At 40.5% G+C, this 17,340-nt stretch overlaps 1 protein-coding gene across 1 annotated transcript in view; it reads left to right on the top strand.

Moving 5' to 3' along the window:
* Positions 1 to 17,340, top strand: part of LARS2 (leucyl-tRNA synthetase 2, mitochondrial) — a 204,955-nt gene that overhangs the window by 177,725 nt on the left and 9,890 nt on the right. Inside the window, exons 16-17 of the mRNA XM_044678902.1 lie at positions 2,585 to 2,662; positions 4,514 to 4,625. Coding sequence (XP_044534837.1) covers positions 2,585 to 2,662; positions 4,514 to 4,625 — 190 coding nt within the window. The remainder of the gene's footprint in view (positions 1 to 2,584; positions 2,663 to 4,513; positions 4,626 to 17,340) is intronic.

The following is a 17,340-nucleotide window of genomic DNA, read 5'->3' as shown; positions in this document are numbered from 1 at the left end:
CATGTTGATAGCTCTTTTAAAACAACTTTTTTAACTTTCCCCACTTTTTCTTCCCCACTTCAGTCAATCCCCCAACATACATATCATCAGGAGGGAATTTTCTATGGAGAAAATAATATTAAAGTTGCCTTTGAGGTAGTGAAACACTCTAGAAGGTCTTAGAACATTTGTTTCTCCTTAACTGTAAAAACTTGGACAAATATATTTGACTGTTAAAGACAAACAGGCAATTAATCTAAACAATAGACTTTTGCCAGTTACATTCTGATGATGTTAATACTGCCACTAAAGTCCTACTTCAGAAAGGCATCATGGTGTAGTGGTTAGAGAGTCAACAAGAACTGGGTCAAGTCCCAGCTTCTGATACATACTAGCTGAGGAGTTGCTTTTCTGTTCCATGCCTCCAGGCAATTCTCTGAGTTGCAGAATGACTGGTGCCCATTGGTAGCAAAAGAATCCTTTATTCCTCTAGGCATTCAGTACAATCACGGGTCTTCCCCTGTCGTCTGAGCCCAGAGTAGGGCCAACCCTGTGTTTCCAAGGGCCGCCATATCCATGGAGTTCAATGTGCTTGGGTAGATCCTCCCAACCCAGCAAGGCTTCAGGTAGCCGCCTAGTAAGAGACTGCATTTTTTTGACCCAAGAACCAACTTGGCTCCCTCAGAGGCTTATCACCAGGTGAGCAGCTGAGTGATGGATTATGGGGATGTGGGGACTCGGTAACTCATAAGGATAATTATTAAAGTCCAGAAGAGCCATGCTCTTGTGAGGGAGAGAACTGAACCCAGTGAAACCAGAAATCCTTGAAGTATTGAAATAGTGTGAACTCATGAATTGTTACATAGTCACAGAATCCCATCTCTGACAGTTCCTGGGTAATCTCGGGCAAGCCTCAGAACATGCTGCAGGGGCTTCATTTTCTTCAGACATAAAATATGGTGTGGCCTAGATGGCTTCTGAGATCTCTTCTCTCTAGATCTCCGAACAGACCTGGGCTGTTAGTGCTGGAAAGGACCTTAATGACCATCTAATCCAATCCCCTCAGTCTTTAGATAAGGAAACTGAGACTCTGGGAAGGGAGAGAACTTTGACCCCACTCTTCCAACTCCAAAATTAGGGGGTCTTTCCACTGGGGCGTGACTTTTCTGAGTCCTATAACAGCTCATTTCTCCAGATAAGTAACTTAAAAGTCTAGCTATTACATTTTGGCTATAGAGATAATATAATTCCCTAAATAAAAAAGAATATGGCAGTAAATTCAATAAAGAAGTCTTCTAGCCGTCTTAAGCAGATGGTTGTTTGTTTTTTTTTAAGTATTATGACATTCAGCTGCTTTTAAGAATGAAAAGAAAAAATGTCACAAATTCTTGGAAGAGAGAACTTGAAAATTCTATAGCTGTTTCCTTGCTGGGCATGTAGCCCATACCCAAAATTCCTCTGTCATCAAATTTAAGTGGAAAAAGATGAAAGCTGGTTTGTAAATATGCTGATCCAAGCTTTTATGTTACACCATTTTTTCATATATATGGGCCCAAATATACAATTGTATCAACGTGGAAATATTTCTCCTTCCTATCCTAAAATGGCTCTGTATTCAGGATGGCTTTTTATGTAATGATCCTTCTTCAAGTCTCTCTCTTTTTAATGTTCAGTGGAAGGTTACAATAATTTACTGAATTGAATTTAATAACCTGAGTGATACTTGAGCGATTATTTTCTGTGCTCCAAAATTTTTAATTTCTCAATACAGTGGACTGTGATGTTTTAGTGAATTTCACGATCTTGAATTTTTCAAAAGGTCCTGCTAAAGGTGAGAGTGGGCAGAAAAAAACAACAACCAATATTTCATCAATGTTATTATTCCTCTTGTTTTGATTCCAGGTTTCCTAGATAAAGAATATTATCTTAGCCTGCTCACTAGTAATTTAAACCATGTGGTTTAAGGGCATTGATTGAAGAATTTCTATCAAGGGATATCTGACAGACCACATCTTAATTGTTAATTATATTTTTTCAGCCACTTCTTCAGGCCACCCAAAATATGGTTCACAGAGTTCTTGCTTACTATCTAGTCTCTTAGATTAGCTGTTTTTGGGTGCTCTTACACACTTAGTTGACATTATCTCCCCTTCATACAGACTACCTGCTAGCCAAATTGAATTACTTACTCGCTCTCCTCCTAAGTCAGCCTTCCCTTTCCCATCTCCATGCTAAAAGTGAACTCCCTCTTCATAAAATCCTTATCTTCCCAAGGAAGGCAGTGGTTTCCAGACAAGGAGATAGATAGATATTCAAGGAATCAGATCAGGCATGTTTGAAGTTGCTGGAGAGGGTAGGACAGGATCAGGAAATGACTGGTTGTTGGTTAGATAATCAGGTCATTGATTTATATCATCAAAGATCCCATTCATTCTAATATAACATTTTTAAATAATCAAGAATTCCATAAAAGGTTTGAAATACACGTCAGTAGGAGAGAATACAGAATGATAAAGGCTCAAGTCTCCCAAGACTTGAAATATAGAATTCCGTAATGAAATAAAAAGTTGTTTTAATGACTGAATACCTTCATTTTCGCCTCTAGGTAACCACCCATTTCACAGAAGATTTCTTATTGAATTCTGTGGTTTCTCACCTGATGGGACTCAGTAATGCACTCTTGGTAAGTCTTCTGACTGTCTGACTCCCTCCTAGCAGCTGAGGTGAGCATCCCCCAGCCAGCCAGCCGCCTGTCTGAATTGCCTTGTGGCCTTTGTGCTCTGCCATGTCTCAAGTTTGGGAATAAACTTGAAAGCACTGCAGTATTGGCTTACCTGTGCTTAGAGGAAAATGGTGCTGATGTTCTGACCTTCCCTTTGGTGTTAGTAAGTTCTTATGAATGTGTGACACGCAATCACTTTTCTTGGTTGGTTTAATCCTTACCTTCTGCCTTAAACAGAAGGATATGGGTGAGTCAATTGGGGTTAAGTGACTTGCCAAGAGTCACACAGCTAAGAAGTATCTGTGGTCAGATTTGAACCCAGGACCTCCCAACTCCAGGTCTGGTGCTCTATCCACTGGGCTACCTAGATGCCCCAACATACAGTCAGTTTTATCATTGTTTTTGAATGTGTCCCTAAGTAAGATTTTGGAGTCTTTTCGGGGCATGTTAATGTGCCCCCACCTTTCGAGTCCCTGCTGGCAGGACTGCTTCAGAGGCCCCTCAGGCAGAGGCTGGATGAATTTTTGGTTAGGCAGCTATTGGGAAGCCATTTTCATTCAGGCCTGAGTTACACCAAACAGCTAGGAAATTTTGAAATAAAACAATAAAAGAAATCTGCCCTTTAATAGCTTTGTTAAATATGCACAGGTAACAAATCAAACTCTGTCTGCGTCTAGTTTGAAAAGATAGGAGAAATGATGAAAAAATACCTAAACAAGGAGAAGCTGGGTGGCTCAATGGCTAGAGAGTCTAGGGGACCTGGGATCAAATCTGGCCTCAGATACTTCCTAGCTGTGTCACCATGGGCAAGTCACTTAACCTCCATTGCTTACCACTCTTCTGCCATGGAACAGATACTTAGTATTGGTTCTAAGACAAAAGGAAGGATTTTTTTAAAATGCCTAAACATAATTAGAATTAACTATATTATTGAATCACTAAGAAGCAAATTTATAAAAATAACAGGATTTTTAGCTTTAAAAATGTGCTACATGTATAATCTCAACCTAGTCATAGAACTAAACATTTTTTAAAGTTGGAAAAATCCTTAATTGGCCAATTCAGCTTTTTCATTTTACAAATAAGGACATTGAACCAGGTTTTGGGGAGTGGCTGTCCTCACTAACACTATGTATTATTAGACTTTAACTGGACCAGAGAAGTTGTCTCTGAAATCAGCCTGTTCACAGTGCGCTGAATTCTACCTTTACAGTTCTCAGTAAAAGGCTCGTTTCTCTCCACAGCCTCTGCCAAAGCTCCCTCTGCCCCGTACAAAACGGAATAGACTTGTCACCATCGTTTTCTTCTCACTTTTTATGCAGGAAATAATGCGTACAGCTTTTAAGTTGCGCCAAAGTATCCTAATTATTAGAATCCCGAGGGAGATCTCAGAGGCATTCTAAGTGGGTCATGAGAACGACTGAGCTGGGCGTGATGCTCCTCCCTTGGCCCGCATCGGCCTCACCCGTCTAGCTTTCTCCCCAGCACCCTCCCCTGGAGGTGCCGCCGTGCTCTGCCCAGGTACAAACCTGATCACTGCTGAAAGGAGCGGAGAATACGAGGAAAGCCGAGGGGGCTGCTTGTTTCTTCATTTGCTTTGGCAGCAGGTCCGGAGGGGCCAGATGTCGAAGTCTGAGGATGCCCAAGAGGCTTTCTGTACGGTGGAGGCCCAGAGCCAGGCCCCAGCAGGCACGTCTGAGTGCCCACGTGTGGGAAAGGAGGGGAAGCATTAGAAAGAAAAGGGCCGGGAGGCTGCTTCTTCAGGCTTATGGCCTGTGCGTCCTTTATCTTTTGTTTTCTTCTCTTCCTCAGCAAGCTTCTCAAAGAGTCCTTCTACACAGTCGAGAATTTGAGGATGCCTTGGCCGCTGTCTGTATCATGGCTTCTCCTCTGGCCCCCCACCTAACCTCGGAGCTCTGGGCAGGTACTCGATACGCTCGCTCATATTACTAACGGGAACCTCCGAAGGACAGGGCACATTCATGACCTCGTAGGCACTCATTTTCTGTCATCAAAATGGAACTTCACCGTAAGATCCAATGGGATGCTGTCTCGTGTCCAGGCTCACCTCCTCCCCGGCAGCATCTGCCTTCACAGCCGGAGTGTCCGCTGGCCCTCGGGAGCCGGGCGCCCTGCGGGAGGACGGTACCATCTTCTTCCCTAATTCTGAGAGCGCTCGACCCTTCCATTACTGACCCCACGATCCCGTTTTTAAGTGGGCAGGCCAGTGTGTAAGCCCTGTCTGGCTGCAGAAAGGCCAGACGTCTGCCTGCCAAAGCAGGGAGCGCTGCTCCCCGTTAGACGAGTGTGTGATAAGAAATGCAAGTGGGATAGTAGCTGTTTGTTATTGCCCTGGCAAGCAGTTGTGCTCTGTGTGCACTGGGCATCCCAGCTGGTAAAGTGCTTTCCTGCCCACCAGAGAGGTGAGATTCCTGCGCCCAATGGATATGCTGCCTTTGGGTGGCCCTTTCACTCGTCTGGCTTTTCCCAGGCCACTCTGCGAAGGACTCTACTTCGGAAGGAAAGAGGACTCCGAGAGCTTTATATTCAGGCCTGGTCTCTCTCCTGAACCCCAGTCCGATGTCACAAACCTGCCTTTGGCATATTTCCACCTGGATGTCCTGAAGGAAACTCAAAGGGACTTTATCTCTTCCCTCAGTTTCTTCATTTCTGCCAAGATACCACCGTCCTTCCGGTCATCCAGGCATCATCCTCCACTCCTTTTTCATTCACCCCACGAGCTTTCATGGCTCCCTCTTGTCCTTAGGATAAGATATAAACTCCTCCAGTTGACTTTTAAAGCCCTTCACCAACACGTCCCAATCTGCTTTTCCATAAGTTGGGCAGAGACCTTAATGGTCACAATTCCACCTGCTTATCTTAGCCTGAGACTAAGGGAGGTCAAGTGACACGTGGTCAGAAAGGATCGGAGGCAGGATTCGAGCCCAGATTTTCTGACTACCACTTAGTACTGTGTCCAGTGCCTGTCTGCCATTCCACACTCACTCCCAGTACCTTTGCACAGGCCATTCCCCCACACCAGGAATGCACACTCTCCTCACCTCTGCCTCTTAGAATCCCTTCTTTCCAATCTCAGCTCACCCTCCACCTTTTCTGAACCCTCATTACCTTGTACTTATTTTCTGTATGTTTTGTATCTATTCTGTGTGCAGAATGTCAGCTCACTAAAATCAAGGACTATTCATTTTTGTCTTTGTTTTCCCCATTGCCTGGCACTGTGTATTATGGGTAATAGGCTTTTGATAAATGTTTATTGACTGATTGACTGAAACTATTTTCCTTAGCTACTGAGGGCCTTTCTTAGCTGTTTAAAAAGAAAATTGATAATAAGACTACTTTTTTTTTTTAAGGTTCAGTATTTTCAGAATCTTCCTTTGTTGGAAAAAAAGTACATTTGATTCATGAAGGATTTAATGCACATAAAACCCAGTCTCTTTTAGAAAGTCACTTTTCAAAAACTCAGGGTTTTAGGAATGGAAGGATAAATACCTTTTTTTAAGCTATGGTTACTGCTAACTTTGAATCTTGGAATGCGAAGGAAAGATAGCCCAATTAATGTTTTTTCAATACTAGCCCCAGATGTAGAAATAAAGATGTAATATAAGGAGAAGGTGCTTTGGCTTCCTGATAGAATTCAACCATATTACCACTGACCCTATGTCTCTAAGGCCATTTGATTTGTAGGGATTGCATATTGACTTTAGAAGGAGGTTCAGATACTACCAAGAAGAGCAGGCTGAAAAGCCCCACTTGGAGAATGTCTGAGAAAGAGTCAGCCTCAGGGGGCCTTCCCTGCTACCTCCTTCCTGAGCATAAGATAATCAGACTTTGATAGGAACTTTCAGTGACCAGCCCCACAAGAAAAGCAAACAGCATCCTGGGAAAATCTGTAAAAGGCTAAAACAGAGCAACATGGAGGAAATAGCACAAAGCAAGAGAGATAGCTGCTGATGGAGCTGTGGAGACAGGGTTGATCAATTAGCCCTACTCAATTGGGGTTTTCTTGGCAGAGATACTGGAAGGGTTTGACATTTTCTTCTCCAGTTCATTTTCCAGATGGGGAAACTAAGGCAAACAGGGTGACTTTGCCCAGGGTCACACAGCTAGTGTCTGAGGCTGAATTTGAACTTAGGTCCTTCTGACTCCAGCACTAGCAATACCTAGCTGCCCTTCTGTTAATGGTACTTCTGGGTAAAGGAGGAGAAAACCTTTCCTTACGGACTCTTAAGGAAGAGATGCTGCTGAGTGTTTTCTTTTTTTTTTTTTTTAAACTGTTACTGCCATCTTAAAATTGATTCTATCTGTGTAACTGGTTCCAAGGTAAGAGTGGTAAAGCTAAGCAGTGGGGGTTAAGTGATTTACCCAAGGGCACACAGCTAGGAAGTATCTGAGAACAGATTTGAACCTGGAACTTCCCATTTCCTGACCTGGCTCTAATCCACTGAGCCATCTAACTGCCCCTAGAATGTTGTCTTGAAAGCTCCTATCATGCATTTGAGAGTCCTGCCTTTCTCAGCTGTCCCCTAATGTAGACATAGTTACACTGCTGGGAGACTTTGCTTCCTGAATATGATAAATAAATGTGGTTTAATCTGAAGATTATCACCATTTCAGATCTCTTACTGATGGTTTGGAGCAGCTAGGTGGCCTGGTAGAAAGTGTGCAGGACTTTCTGTCAGTAAAACCTCAGCTTGAATTCTGCCCTAGACATTTACTAGCTGTATGATCCTGGGCAAGTCTCTCTGTTCCTATCCTTAATGAACATAGATGCAAAAGATCTTAAATAAAATACTAGCTAAAAGACTATAAGTTATCATGAGGATTATTCCCTATGACCAGGAGGGATTTATGCCAGGAATGCAAGACTGATTTAAAATAGAAAACCATCCACATAATTAATCATATCAGTAATCAAACCAACAGAAACTACATGATTATCTCAATAGATGCAGAAAAAGCCTTTGACAAAATACAATACCCATTCCTATTGAAAACACTAGAAAGTTTAGGAATAAAAGCCATTCCTCAAAATAATAAGCAGTATTTATTTTAAACCATCAGCAAATATCATCTGCAATGGGATTACATTAGAAGCTTTCTCAATAAGACCAGGAATGAAGCAAGGATGCCCATTATCACCACTACTATTTAATATTATACTAGAAATGCTGACAGTAGCAATTAGAGAAGAAAAAAAATTGAAGAGATCAAAGTAGGCAGTGAGGAAACTAAACTATAACTCTTTGCAGATGACATGATGTTATACCTAGGGAATCTGAGAAAATCAACTAAAAAGGTAGTGGAAATAATAACTTTAGCAAAGTTGTAGAGTACAAAATAAACCCACACAAATCATCAGCATTTCTATATATTTCCTACAAAACCCAGCAGCAAGAATTAGAAAGAGAAACTCCATTTAAAAATCACCCTAGACAATATAAAGTATCTGGGAATCTATTTGCCAAGACAAATTCAGTAATTATATAAACATAACTACAAAACACTTTTCCCACAAATAAAACTAGATCTAAACAATTAGAAAAGCATCAATTGCTCATGGGTAGGACAAGCTAATATAAAAATGACAATTCTACCTAAATTAATTTACTTATTCAGTGCTATACCTATCATATTACCAAAAAGCTTTTTTTATAGAATTAGAAAAAATTCTTACAAAGTTCATCGGGAAGAACAAAAGATCAAGAATATCAAGGGAACTAATGAAAAAAAATCTGAAAGATAGAGGCCTAGCAGTACCAGATCTCAAATTATACTGTAAAGCAATCATAATTAAAACAATATGGTTCTGGCTAAGAGATAGAAGAGTGGATCAATGGAATAGACTTGGGGTAAATGGCAGCAACAAGATAGTTTTCAGTAAACCCAAAGATCCCAGCTTTTGGGACAAGAACTCACTATTTAACAAAAACTGCTGGGAGAATTGTAAAACAGTATGGGAGAAATTAGGTTTAGATCAACATCTCACACCCTACTAAGATAAATTCAGAATGGGTAAATGATTTAAATATAAAGAGGGTAATTATAAACAAATTAGGTGAACATAGAATAGTATACCTGTCAAATCTATGGGAAAGGAAGGAATTTAAGACCAAGAAAGAGAGAATATTACAAAATTTAAAATGAATAATTTTGATTATATTAAATTTAAAAGTTTCTGTACAAACAAAACTAATGTAACCAAAATCGAAGGGAAGCAACAAATGGGGGGAAAAATTTTATAACAAAAACCTGACAAAGGTCTAATTTCTCAAATTTATAAGGAGCTCCAATGGATAAATGAGCAAAGGACATGAATAGGCAGTTTTCAGATAAAGAAATTAAAACTATCAATAAATATATGAAAAAGTGTTCTAAATCTCTCATAATTAGAGAAATGCAAATCAAAACAACTCTGAGGTACCACCTCACACCTAGCAAATCGGCCAATGGAAAGTGATAAATGTTGGAGGAAATGTAGCAAAATTGGGATACTAATACATTGCTGGTGGAGTTGTGAATTAATCCAACCATTCTGGAAGGCAATTCCCAAAGGGCTTTAAAAGATGCCTGCCCTTTGAACTAGCCATACCATTGCTGGGTTTGTACCCCAAAGAGATAGTAAGGAAAAATACTTGTACAAAAATATTTATAGCCACGCTCTTTGTGGTGGCAAAAAGTTGTGAAATGAGGGGTTGTCCATCAATTGGGGAATGGCTGAACAAATTGTGGTATCTGATGGTGATGGAATACTATTGTGCTGTAAGGAGTGAAGTCTCTCTGTTCCTCAGTTTCTTCATCTGTTAAGAGAGTGATAATAATAGGATCTATTTGCCAGGGTTGTGAAAAATAGATGAGTTTACATATGGAAAGACTTTCAAGCTCTATTTAAATGCTAGCTATTATCAGCAGCATCATTATACCTATCAGAATATTGGATGATAACTATTATAATTGTATATTATAAATTATATAGTGCCTTCAAGCTTGCAAAGTGTTTTACATCTATTGTCTCATTTGAGCCTCAGCAACCCTCCGAAGTATACCTAACTATTATTATCCCTGTTTTAAAGATGAAAAGACTGGGACTGAGAGAGGGTTAGTGGCTTACTCAGAGGAGCACAACTAATAAGAGGCAAAGGTGGGAAATGAACCCTTTCCTGACTCCAAGTTGAGGAATCTAGCCAATGGAATTTCTTTTCTTAACCCAAGAAACAAGATTCTCTCATCTGGTACCCTTGCTTCAGAATGTGGAAATAAAACCTGAAAACAATACTGTGGGCTAGCTCTCCTTTACCAAGTTATTCCTCGTTGATCTTTTGTTAGTGGCAGGTTACAAATCCAGTATTAAAAGAGCAGTGAGACAACTTCCTCAAATATTGAACATGGCACCATTTATCTGTTGTGATAAGGATTGCCCATTGGTAAAGGATTGAGTGTCCTGGACTCCAGAATACCCGTGTAAGCATCGGGCAGACCTCGTGCTGATCTGTCTTGGGGCTCACTCTTCTGTGGTCATCAGTGACTGACCAGCCAGCCACAGTTGAGTGTGGCAGCAGCCAGGCCACCCAAGTGCCTTAGTTTTACTCAGAAGCCTGGAAGCAGATTTGTTCTTTTCTCTCTGGATCTGCTTAGGAATTTACATGAGAATGCAGGGTAGCAGTTCTGTCAATATTGAATTGCACTGGACTTCCTGCTTGCCTTTGTGTTTAGATAGCATGGCATTTCTAGGCTGCTGAAATTCCAGAGGAGCTGTTTGGGGCTGCCCTGACCCACAAGGAGCTTTTCATATTTAGATTTTTGAGCTCCCAGACACTGCCTGGTGTGCAAAAAGCCAAGGGTTCCAGCAGCCTGACCATCACCAGTCCAATACTGCCCGCATCTATCTTCTTTAGACAGCTGACCTCCCCTTGTCTGCTTAATTTCATTTATTATATCCCTTGAATAGCAAACCTTTTCTCATTTATCTTTTGGCAATTCCAACGGTAACTCACCAAAAGTTGGTGTCAATCAATAAAGCAGCAAGCATTGATTAAGTGTTTACTGTATACTGTATACCAGGCGCTGTGCTAAGCACTGGAGATACTGTGAAAAAGTAAAACAGAGAAGGTGAGGCAGGGGAGAGAGACAAAGGCAGGAGGAGGAGGAGAGACAAAAAGATAAGAGAGTGGGAGAAGGGGGGAAGGGGAACAAGAGAATTGAGGGAGAGGATATATTAAGCACTTACTGTGTTCCAGACACTCTGCTATATGCTGGGATTTAAAATACTAGCCCAAAACCCAACAATCCTCACCCTCCAGGAGCTCACATTCTAATAGGGATGGCAACACATGAAAGAGAGCCAGAAAGCAGAGTTTGAGGGTGGATGGAAGAAGCCTGTGTGAGGACAAGATGGAAAAGTCTGGAGAGTTAAGAGCAGAGCCAAGAGAGAAGTATAAATGACCTGGGCACTTCCTTCAATGAGCCGCACTCCTGGTTTACTGTCATTTCACCTAGTCTGAGAGACAACGATTATACTATATAGGAAACCCTTTACTGCTTGAACAGTCTTTCTGTTCACTGAGGGCCAAAAGAGAAAGCTACACTTGGGTCCCCCCTAGGGCTAGTTTTCTGCCCTGCTAAGTTCTAATTGTTTTTGCTTCTCTCATTTCTTCTATGATGTGAGAATGAAACACCTTAAAAAGACAGATACTGAAGAAATGTGGTCTTTTTTTTTTAACCCTTAATTTCTGTGTATTGGCTCATAGGTAGAAAAGTGGTAAGGGTAGGCAATAGAGGTCAAGTGACTTGCCCAGGGTCACACAGCTGGGAAGTGTCTGAGGCCGGATTCAAACTTTGGACCTCCCATCTCTACGCCTGACTCTCAATCCACTGAGCTACCCAGATGCCCCCAATGTGGTCTTTTTGAAAACTTTTTTGTTAACAAGCATTTATTGGGACAGCTTGAGTGACCCTGGGCAAGTCACTTAATCCTATTTATTTAGTCTTTACCACTTTTCTACCTTGGAACTAATTCTTAGTACTGATTCTAAGACAGAAGGTAAAGCTTTATTTAAAAAAAAAAAAAAAAAAAAAAAAAGAAAGGGCATTTTTTCCCTCCCTCCCACCCACTCCACTTACTGGAAAGAAAGAAAGCATGTTGAGTCAAGCAAAACAAATTCCAACCCTGGCCACGTCCAAAAACACTATCTCATTCTACATCTTGAGTTCATCCCCGCTCTGTTAGACAGTGACTGTTCTTCTTCATCAGCCAACTCCTGGAATCATGGTTGGTCATGGTATTGATTAGGGTTCCCAAGTCTTCCAGTGTTGTTCATTTTCACAATGTGGTTATCATATAAGTTGTTCTCCTGGTTCTGCTCCCTTCACTCTCTGTCAGTTCATACAAGTCTTTCCCTAAAATTGTCCCCTTTGTCCTTTCTTATAGCACAATAATATTCCATTATATTCCTGTGTCATAATTTGTTCAGTTATTCCCCAAGTTGACAGTCACTAATGATAATCACTAAGTTCCCCTAGTATCTGGGCCGATTCTTTGCCTGCACAAAAGGGCTGCTATAAATATCTTTGTACGCATTGGAACTTCCCCCTATTTCTCTGGGGTATAGGAGGCACTGTATTCTGGAATTAATGTTTGAAAATATGGACATATTTTTTTCTTTATCTAATCAGTCTGACTTAGTTGGATTGTTTCTTTTTTTAATAATAAATTGGGTTGAGGGGCAGCTAGATGGCTCGGTGGATGAAAGCCAGACTGGAGACGGAAGATCCTGAGTTCAAATATGTCCTCAGACACTTCCTAGCTGGGTGACCCTGAGCAAATCACTTGACTCCCACTGTCTAGTGTGATATGCAGAAATGGGCAGCCCTTGTTGCTCTTCTGCCTTAGAATGGATATACAGAATCAGTTCTAAGATGGAAGATAACAGTTTAAAAAAAAAAAAAGACATCCTATCCCATGGAATGACTGTGCCTTCATGGTCATCTCTGCTCCAACTCCTGCAAAATCCCATCCAGGCATGACAGAATTCTAGCCATCAGGTTTTTAATTTACAAGGCAGTGGGACTTTGGAGGCTAAAATGTGAATATATTTTTGGGTTGGGCTCTTGTGTTGTTTTTTTAAAATCACTCTGAGGACTCGTTCCTGCTGTGTAGCATCTTTATTTTCAAGATGAGTAATAGAGAAGGTTGCAATCACTGCACTATCCGTCATCATGCAAAATAACTTTGTCTTTTTTTTGCCTTTTGTTTTTTTAAGAAAACAGCTTTTAATGTAATATCTTTGTTTCAATGTACTTTTATACTCATACAGCTAGAAAAAATAATATGGGAATGGCTATAAAGTGAATAAGGCATTATGGGATAGAAAGCTCAGAAATTATTCTTCCAATCTTCTCCTTAGGAAAAAAAATAAAATTCTAAAGAGACCTTCTCCTTGATGACATATAGAATTGAAGACTGTCCCCCAAAGAGAGTTTCAAATTAATTTTAGCAAATATAATAAACATAAAAGAGAAGTAATGATTCAATCAGTATTATAAAGCATAGAACCCAATACTGAATGGCATGAGATGCTTCAAGAGTTAATGCCGCCTTTGGTGAGAGAAGCATTCATGGAACTGATCTTGGCAGTCTGTAAACATTAACAGGATGAGGAAATCTGTTTCCTTCCTGAAACCCTGTATCTCCAGAGCACACAGATACTCTCACTAAATTGTGAGAGGTTTGTTGTTTATCCTAGGAGAGCATTTTCCCATCCAGACACAAATTTAAGATGCTTGCTTAAAGGAGGCTTCGCGTGTGCGGAAGCTTTCGGGAGAGAGATGGAATGTTCCTCTCTTCTCACTAGTTGCCATGGAAGGCTGTAGAAAGAGGAGGGAGAGGAAGCTCATGTACAAGACACCAAGTCATAATTGGAAAAGATTACTGTTAGAGGCATTCAAGTCAAGAATATTAAAATGCTCATCCAGATATTACAAAGCATTTGATCATGTCATTCATTTGATAAAATCTTGTTGGTTACTTGCTACTCTGTGCACACAATCTTATTTGGATCCTGGTCACCCCATTAAAATCATTGTTTAGATTGGGATAATCTCCACAGTGACTTGGCCATTCCCTTTGAAAAAATATATATATATATGTAAGATGTTTACATATAAGTACATGTGTTTATATATGTACGTATATAAATATGTATGTGTAAATACACACATTTTTATACATTTCTCTTCATCTGAGACTCCTTTAGACTTGACTTAGTGGGTCCCAGATCTCTAGAATGAAGGTCATTGGAGACTGTGAGAGTACAGTTTAAAGGCAGAACTGAATCCTGGTTTCTCGCAGATCATACATTCTCAGCCAAAATGTATTGGTTTCCTTCAGTTACTGACAGGTTCCTAACAAATTCTATCAATAAGTCATTGAATCTTCTAAGCCCTTTGTATGGGAAATCAGAATAACTGCATCAGCATCTAATAGACACAATACATACTGTCTCGTGAAAGTAACTATAAATTATAGAACTTAGCTTTGGTATTGGCCTTTTTACATGGTAAAAAGAATACTGAAAAACTTTCCTTCAGGGTCCATCACCTCCACCAAGCTTCCCTGATTCTCTTCAACCAAAAAAAAAAAAAGACACTCAGAAATGATCTTTGTCTCCACAGATCTTAATTAATTTTCCTTGTGCCTTCTCTATGCACTTAATATGATCATTTTGTGTAATTTATTTGAATGTCTTTTTTCTATTTCAGAAGTCCATGAAAGTGAGTACCATGTCACTTATCTTCATATTCCCTTCAGTATAATCAAATGCCTTGTACAAAGTAGACTCAAATGTTTCTTGCAAGATATATTCAGTATTTTCAGAAATTGAAATTGTAATAAGATGGTATAAGATGGTTTCTTCTAAAAAAGCTCATCTACCTTGAGAATGATGACTTCTTTTTTCTTATTTGATTTGTTTTTTTATTTTATTTTTATTGTCATACAAAATACACTTCCATATTGGTCATTGTTGTAAGAGCACACTCATACAAAAACAAAACCCCCAGATAAAACTATCAGTACACTGATGTGAAAGACAACTCTGACAGTTCTTTCTCTGGAGGTGGGTAGCATTCTTCTTAATAAGTGCTTCAGGATTGTCCAGATCATTGCATTGCTCATTGCTGAGATTAGCCAAGTTTTCACAGATAATCATTGTCCAATATTGCTGTTATTATGTACAATGTTCTCCCAGTTCTGCTTATTTCGCTCTGCATCATTTCCTGCAGAGCTTTCCAGCTTTTTATGAAATCATCTTGCATATCATTTCTTGTAGCACAATAGTATTCCATCACCAACATATACCACAGTTTGTTCAGCCATTCCCCAATTGATGGACATCTCAATTTCCAGTTCTTCGCCACTACAAAAAGATGGCTTTGATTTCTTCATCTGCAAAAATTGTTTATTCATATCCTTTGACCATTTATCAGAGAATGATGACTTCTTTTTACCCATTACCCTGGGCTCTCAAGATCAATGCATGCAGAGCCCAAACTTTGCAGAGCCTCCCATGCTGGAAAGATTCTGCTGGAGAATCTGCCTACCTCCAGTTTATCCTGTAGCTATCTTTTCTGTACACATTGTTTGCCCATTGTACTTCCACCCCACCCCCCATTACTGCATGAGACGGTTTTTGTCTTTCTTTGGAGAGCCGTTGTTTAACTGTGCCTAGCACATAGTAGGCACCTAATAAATGCTTCTTAGCCTGACATGCTGTCATCTGCCACCTCACCTCACCAACTTTGGAAAGGCATTTCTACAAAAGCTTTGGCCCTTAGGAAGCCGATTTTTTCAGCCCTGGCAGCTCATGAGAACTCATCATTAGGTGGCCCAGAGAGGGTTCTATTACTGGTGGAGAGAATGTTGTTGCTGATAAAAATTATTCATCCTTCAAGTCTAAATTTCAATAGGAAGGATTCGAGAATTGTAGTTTCATTTCTTTTCTGCTAATTTGTAATTTAGGTTATAAAAAGGGCCTGGACTATAATGTGGAAAGGGGACTAGAGCTGCCATGTTGTTGATAGAAGGAAATCCAAGGTGAGGAAACTCCTCCTAATGTAGGTCTGCACCTTCTCTGAAACTTCATTTTAGAGCATTGCCTGGGCCACTGAAAGGGATAAGTGCCTAGCCCAGGGGTGGCAGAGGCAAGATCCCAGGCCAACTCTCTGTCCACTAACCCATTTTGTGTCAGTCAGATAATCTCAGGACTTCCTAAGTTCTACAATGTTGACTTTCCTTTGGTTACTTAGATAGACCCTGAAAATCAAAGCAGTGATGTAATATTGCAAACTCATTTGAAGCCCTAAAAGAAATGCCTAATCTGGAAGTAGCAAGGCATCTCCCCAGATTGGTTTTCCTTCATGAAACAAGCTCCTTGGAGTGTGCATATTTTGCATCAATTTTTTTCATCCCTCTTATTGTAGCTATCAGATTGCTGATTCATTTTGTTTTGTTTTGTGTTTTAACCAAACTTAGTATTAGTTCTAAAACAGAAGAGTGGCAAGGGCTAGACAATATGAGTTAAGTGGCTTGCCCAGGGTCACACAGCTAGGGAAGTGTTGAGGCCACATTTGACCCCACGTCCCCCCTATTCTAGACCTGGCATTCTAGCCGCTGTGCCACCTAGGTGCCCCAATTCATTGTCAATATAGCAAGTTCATTTAGGGACTGCAAGATAGAACCTGGATCTTCTTTGGTCAGGTGTTAGAATGGGCATTCCGGCTCAGGTGGGGGTGAAACCAGATGACTTCTGAAGGCCCTTCCTTCTCTGAGTCTGTGTTTTTCTGAACTCTACCTGTTGATACACCTTTTATTTCACTAAAATCAACTGACATAGGAAAAACACTGAGAAAAAAAAAACACTGTATGTATTTTATACATATAAGGATAAATTTCTTTTTGCTACTTTAATAATGTTATTTTATATGCTGCCCTCTATACTCCATAGATTTTATTCCAAGATAATTTTGTTGTTAGGTGTTTCTTTGTACATACTCAGTCACAGGAAAGCCTTCTCCTAGAAGAGAGCACTGGCTTTGGACTCAGGATATCTAGGTCTGGGTCTAAGTCACAATAGATGCACTGGCTATAGAAACCTGGGAAAGTTGTCCCTTAGTGTGCTGATAGATAAAATGAGGATAGAAATGCTTTTGCTGCCTGTCACACAAAGCCTCTCTGCTTCGTGTGAGGAGCTGGCTCTATCCATCCAAAAGCCCCATGTGGATTCGAGTTGTTGGGCTGCTGTATCTCTCCCACTGTTGCCTGTGGGCCTGGGGCCCCTTGTGTGCAGCTGGTAGTGATTTACACATGTGGTGTAGAACAGCTTTGCCTACTACCCCTTCTGGAGTGGAGAAGTAGGGGACAAGAGGAGCTGGAGGATCTCAGACCTGGAATCGGCTCTTCTGGAAAGAAAGGACCAAGCTCTCTTGGAGGCAGTGTCCCCCTTCCCCAGTCACACACACACCCATGTGTCCATGGAAGCGCTGGTCTTTGCTCCTGTCACCTCCCCTCTGATCTACAGAGGAACACTCATTGAACATATAAAGTTATAGGAATTTATAATCAAGAA

Source organism: Gracilinanus agilis, chromosome 5 (assembly GCF_016433145.1).
Source record: "Gracilinanus agilis isolate LMUSP501 chromosome 5, AgileGrace, whole genome shotgun sequence".
Classification (NCBI taxonomy): Eukaryota; Metazoa; Chordata; class Mammalia; order Didelphimorphia; family Didelphidae; genus Gracilinanus; species Gracilinanus agilis.
The sequence above is the reverse complement of the archived record's forward strand: the minus strand, read 5'-3'. Positions and strand labels throughout refer to the sequence as shown.